Here is a 6,251-nt window from a genome sequence, read left to right on the forward strand (position 1 = left end):
GAAGCTGTTAATGGGCAGCCAAGTTCAGCTTCGTAGTTTATTTATAAGTACAACAAAGGCAACAGCTTTATTATACAGTGTAAACTTAGTTTAAACTCTTAAAGGCAAGCTATCTGCATTTAAAAACTCAACTTCGAACGCAAGCACTTGGAGGCAAGTAAAAAAGGTTTTCGAGTTCACTGACAAACTATGCTCAAAACAGTGGGAGCTGAACTTATCTATAAAGTTGGAACTCTATGCAAAACAAAAATGTGATATTTCCGAAAACACGGTTTCTTTGGAATTTCTTTAACAAATTAAATTTTAATTAACTGAAGGATTTGCATTTCTTCATACAATTTTCCAAAAATAAATTGTTAGAGTATTCGTGTGCCACTCTCAATATGGCGGCAACGTTAACGTACGAACCAGTAATCGGCTGTATTACGTCTTGTGTTTTGGTTACGCAAACATAAACTGATTTTGACCCTCGGCAGGTTCCGTCGTTATTTTTAGAAGGCAGTCGGGCAAGTTGACGAGTAAGAACAACGAGAAAATATCTAATAATTTAAACACGTTTCAAGCACCGACTTTGCATAAATAATATTAAGAAATATGTGTTGTTTAGGTGCTATGACGCTTTTAACATTAAGCAGGAAAGTGTCAAAACACAGCTGCTAACCGAATTTAACAGCTACATAGCTAGCTGTGTCTTAGCTACTTTTCTTAGCTGCTTTCCTTCAAAGCATGACCCATATTGAAAGATTATGACTAGTTTAAATACCTTTTGATAAAAGTTGAAGTTAGTAGTGACATTCCGTTTGCTCCTAAATTGAATTTTGTCTGATGTTATTGCATCATGGCTCGCTACGGTTGCTAGTTAGCCCTGTTAGCGCGATGAAGGTGATGAGTCTCATTCCGTGTGAACGTCTGTCATTTGAATAAATTGTTGAATATATATTTTGTTAATCTGTACCACAGGTTTAAAGGTGAAGGCGGCGAGCAACAATGTCAAGCAGTGTAAGTAACTTATTTCCACCTTAAATTATGTCCTAAATATCTCAACTGTGCAAACGACCGAATTTACTTGTGTATATTATGTTAATTTGAATAAGCATTACAGAAATGTCCAAGATTACGTAAAAAGGTTAAGTTTATTTTTAATTCCGATATGTTAGGAAAATTTATGTCCTTTAATTTAAACATGAAACGTTATGACCTCAAACTAAATTAGCATAATTTCTCCGTTTTCAGATATTATCTTTTGACTTACAGCAAATAGTATTTAATAAAAGTTCAGCTTTTTTCGGTGGTTGGCTTAATTATTTATCACTTGATTGACTTCTTGTATTCCCTAATCAGCCAAGAGGTCAGGTTTGTTGCTGTAGAAAATCACCTTTAAAGATGCCCACAAAGCATTTTGGCATTAAAAAAACAAGAAGACATTCTGCTAAAATAATTTTTCCAAAGCAAAGAGTACCTAGGATAAAAATTAAAGACTTCCACATGCTTTGCAAGTGGGAAAACCTGCAAAATTAGAAGAGTATCAAATACTTGTTCTTCCCAATGCATGAATCACAGTAATTCTGGTTGATGCATAATCCACACAAACACTTTTGCTTCCATCTAGCAGGGTGAGGGGGTTAACAGTTAGATTTAAATGTGTTCAAAAACTGTGTTTTGGAGGTACACACAACATGAAACCTCATGTACTCTGGTTAGAAAAGCTTGCTTTTTAAATCAGATCACTTGTTTTTTATTGTTTATAGTTATTTGAAAACATGAACAAAATATAAAATTATTTAATGGTACACTACCGGTACACTAACTCTATACATTTTTATATTTTAGATTCTTCAAAATAGCCACCCTTTGCTTTGATGACCGCTTTGCTCTCTTAGCGTTCTCTCCACGAGCTTCATGAGGTGGTCACCTGATATGGTTTTCCAAAGAGTCTTGAAAGAAACTTCCAAGAGGTTCAATGAGAGACAACCATTGGTTAATATTTCAGTCATTACAGCAAAGAGCGGCTACTTTAAGGAATCTAAAATATAAAACATATTTAAAGATCTTTTACAATTTCTCATTTGCTACATAATTCCATATGTGTTCATTCTCAAGCTCCAAAGTCAGAAATAATATACAGCAGGGATTGAGGCTACAGGGAGACATCTATGGTATTTGTATTTTAGTTTCCTGTTGCTTGCTTTAAACTGCTCATCATTCCTCTGTAGGTGCTGTGTGGTCGAAGCAGGTTGGTCCTGCCTCAGACTGCTGGCCGACAAGCTTGGACATCACTCAGGGTTGCAAGAAGTAGAACGTTCTCAGCTGCAAGCTCTGATGAGCCATACCTTGCTGTGTCACCCGCAGACTCAGGTGAGACAAGAAGTAAAGGACTCAGTCAACACTTTAATCTGAAGGGGCCTTTTAAAGCTGTATATTCATTTTCTTTGTGTTTATGTTTATGCATTTGGCAGACAATTTTCTCCAAAGCGACATACAGCTGAGCATATAACTATGCAGTTAATATCTAAGCTAATAATAAGCTACTTAGAAGGAAGTCCACTAATCAGGCTCTGTCAGAGGTGACAGTGTGGAAACAGAGTGCAGGCATAGAGGGAAGTACAGGGTAGGTCGTAGGGTGCAAGATGCTTTCTGAAGAGCTGGGTCTTCAAGAGTCTCGACGATAGACAGGAATGGCCTGCTCTGGTAGTGCTTGGTAGGCCCTTCCACAGGAACGACACATGAAAAGAGACTGTATTGTCTTGAGCGTGGTGTAGGCCTGAACACACTCCTGTAAGGATTTTGTCACGTAACAAATGAGACCACGATGAATAATTTCAAATCTTTATCTAAATTTAATGTGACACATATCCTGTGCCATTCAACAGTAAAGAAAACATCCGTAAAACATAAATGGTGCTATAACCTGGTTGCACAAGTATGCAGACCATTAAACTAAAAAGGGGGCAGCTTTTTTGTTCAATTTCAGCATTTAATCCTTTTTTTTTTTTTTTTTTTTTTTTTGTGGGAGTTATCATGTCACATCTTGACTTGGCAATATTAGCCCACTTTGCCTTAATAATCTATCCACAGCTCTTTCCAGGTGACCTCACATGTTTTTTGACAGATTTAAATCTGGACTAACTAATTTCATCCACCTTGACACAGCAAACAGAAGGCAAACGCAGATTAAGAAATGTAAGCCCACAGCATGATGCTGCCACTGTCGTGTTTCTCTGCAGGTATGGCTGTCTTATGGTGATGCTCTTTCTACCAAAAATAGCTACTGGAATTGTGGCCCAACAGTTCAGTTCTGTTTTTTTATCAGATCACAATGCTTTCAGAGGTTCTACATCATAATACTTTTTTATATCCACTGTGCATATGGAGTCGAATGTGCTGTCAGACAAGGAGTTAATTTTTGGGCTCAATAAGCCTCAAGCTCTGTTTATTTTTCTGCAGGTCCCAGGACCGTGTGGCCAGATGAGAGCATGGGACCATTTGGACCTCAGGACCAGCGCTTCCAGTTGCCGGGTAACGTAGGGTTTGACTGCCACCTGGAAGGCATGGGGAACCAAAAGAAGGTTCCAGTTCACAGGACTGTGCCTGATGTACTGACGACTCCAAGCAGCACAGAGAGACACCAGTTTACACTGGCCCAGTTTGTCAATGAGTTTCATGTAAGTAATTTGGTGGTAAATGCCCCAAAAGGAAAGGTGGTTCAAGAAAGAGTTGACTCAAGGGATCTGTATACCATTAGAAGCTATATTTTTCAGATTTTTATTTGTGAAAAAATGTCATTTTACTTCTACTTCAATAATATGTCCTATTTGTGTGAGATATAAAATCCATGTAAAATAAAGTCAAGTCTTAACATTAAAGCATTTTAGGGGTATGAATACTTTTGCAAGGCGGTGTAACCATTTGTGTGCCATTTGTGCTTTTTTTTAGCTTTGATGTTTTGCACAATTTGTTTGACAGGGAAAATTGGGCCCTTTATCTACAAGAGTCCACAAAGCTGATCAGTACTTTAACCAGACAGAGACAGACTGTTCTATAAGTTCCTGCCCTGAACTCTTAAGAAAAGGTAAGAGAACATTATGAAGCTTCCTCGTTTTACAACTTCACCTGCCTTTCAATAACTAATGTGTCTGTCTCAGAACTCGAGCTGTTGTTCCCCTCGGCACCAACGGCCTCCATCACAGTTGTGACAGTGACACAGAGGACCAGTCGGAGAGACGACGGAGCAGCAGAGCCGGACCAAGACCAACTGCTTCATAAAGTCAGTGTTCGTTTCACTTTTTGTTTGCATTTGGGGGGAAAAAGAAGTATGCGACTGTAGACTGAGAATATTTTATCGCTGCAGTTTGTGAGCGGTGCTAAGGAGATGTGTTTTGCCCTGTGGACGGCGGGATACTGGGCAGACTTTATTGACCCAACAACAGGAGAAGCTGTAAGTTATTTTTTATTGCAGCACACTGCACATCGTCTCCACACATAACTTATAATAGGCGAAACAAAAGCTCTGAAACTTTCAGTTTCTAGATTCCATATTTAAAGCCTGACCTGTGTAAAAAAATATATGTGCAGTGATTTGATATTGAATTTTTGTGTTACCTAAAAAATCTGGGAAATGAATTACTGAAACCTCTGGAAAAGTGTGAAGTTCAGACTTAGAAATGTTGGGAAATAGAAATAACTAATGTCAGCGTAGACATTGTACCTCTGCAAAAGAGAAACTAAAGTCCGTCTCTTTTAGAGCTATAATGATATCAATACATTCTCCAACAGTTTTTTGCGTCTCCATCAAGTGTGACCGCACTGATAGCAGAGGAGCAGCTCAGACATCTGGGCTTTCACATCGAAGTGTCGGGCTCCTGCACCGTCATTCGCCACATCCTCAGGGGAACGCCTTTATTCGTTGGGGCTGTTTTCACCAATGCACCTCCTAACAGTGCTGCTATTACGAGATTACAAGGACTATCGAATGGATCTGATGATGAAGAATAGGGTTATTTTTAATAATCTCCACCAGGAGATCTGCACAGAATGCCTCTAATTGTGGTGTCGGAGATGTGTGATTTGGCCAGGTTGTTTGTAAAAAACCTATCTAACTGGAACACTGTAAGGACACCCCAGTGCTATTAACGACTCTACCACAGACCTTTGTTTTGTCCTTCACTACATCCAGGGTGAACCACACTTGGCAAAGCGTCAACTTTGCCATATGCTCAATCTGTAGAAAGTGTAATATTTTTAGAGAATATTTGTATTTATGAAATAATATTTTCCAGGTGAATATTCCTCGCAGGAACAGTGCAAGGTTCAAAACGACCATAACACGTCAGCTAGAAAGATTTCAGATCACCTTTTACAACAACGTGGATTATTCTGTTGCACCCAGTCTGAGGAAACAACAGAAACAGTTTCCATTGAAGTACCACACTGCAAATAAAATGTTTTCCTTTCATGCTGGAGTCAACTTGTATTTCCTTTGTTGTCATTCACCAAAGCATTACTCAGTAAAGCAGGGAAATAACAATTTAATCCCCTATGGATTTTGGAAAGCATAATGCTTCCACTTCTGTGCTTGACTGTGGGGATAGTTTTCTTCCTGCAGGGTCGTAAATAGTCTTAAATTTTGTCATCTCAATTTTAGGCACGAAAAAGTCCAAATTATGTCCAATTTTCCATCCAAGGTCTTAAATTGCATTAAGTTATGTCTTAAATTTGGCTTCTTTTTTAACTGCATGACATTTGAAAATTCCTACAAACATTTCTACAAATTTCTATAAAATGTCCTATAAAGATGTTTTAGTTGATTAAAATCGCATCAGTCTTATTTCTAAGAAGGTTAGCTTAGAAAAATACCAATTTTAGTACTTGGCTAAAATATTTTAAGTAGGTTAAACTCTACTGTTTTAAAGATGTTAAAGTTTTATACATGTAGAAGCAAGGACCCACTCGCCACATCTGAAAAACAACCATAATTTGAATTAATGTTTTTGAGTTGATTTAGCTTGTTTTTTTTTAAAATATAATTTATGTCCAGATTTTAAAATTACATAGGAATGGTCTGCATGATCATCATTTTATTGATGCCAGTGAGCTTCCTTTTGGTCTCATCTGACTACAACACCCAAACCTCTGAATCATTTGATGAAGTTAAGAACCTTCTATAGATGGGGGGGGCTGCAAGATATCGGCCCTCTCCGTTGTATTTTTGTGTTCTTGGTAACTGTTGTCCTTCAGATCAGATCGTTAATAAC

General features: G+C 38.0%; 1 protein-coding gene across 4 annotated transcripts; it reads left to right on the forward strand.

The window, feature by feature from the left end:
* Positions 1–134: 134 nt before the first annotated feature.
* On the forward strand, positions 135–5,635 carry mmadhca (metabolism of cobalamin associated Da). 4 transcript variants are annotated; one of them, XM_047355842.1, is made up of 8 exons: positions 135–153; positions 961–999; positions 2,214–2,355; positions 3,445–3,662; positions 3,964–4,069; positions 4,143–4,264; positions 4,349–4,435; positions 5,277–5,635. In XM_047355842.1, exons 2-8 carry the CDS (start codon positions 988–990, stop codon positions 5,553–5,555), a joined length of 966 nt encoding a protein of 321 aa, XP_047211798.1. In that variant the 5' UTR covers positions 135–153; positions 961–987; the 3' UTR covers positions 5,556–5,635. The 4 variants fall into 4 exon arrangements, with proteins under 4 accessions (XP_047211798.1, XP_047211796.1, XP_047211799.1 ...); XM_047355840.1 differs by lacking the exon at positions 135–153 and adding an exon at positions 411–518; XM_047355843.1 differs by lacking the exon at positions 135–153 and adding an exon at positions 412–518 and having other exon boundaries at positions 4,774–5,452.
* Positions 5,636–6,251: the final 616 nt, after the last annotated feature.

The sequence above is a fragment of the Girardinichthys multiradiatus genome, chromosome 24 (assembly GCF_021462225.1).
Source record: "Girardinichthys multiradiatus isolate DD_20200921_A chromosome 24, DD_fGirMul_XY1, whole genome shotgun sequence".
Taxonomy (NCBI): domain Eukaryota; kingdom Metazoa; phylum Chordata; class Actinopteri; order Cyprinodontiformes; family Goodeidae; genus Girardinichthys; species Girardinichthys multiradiatus.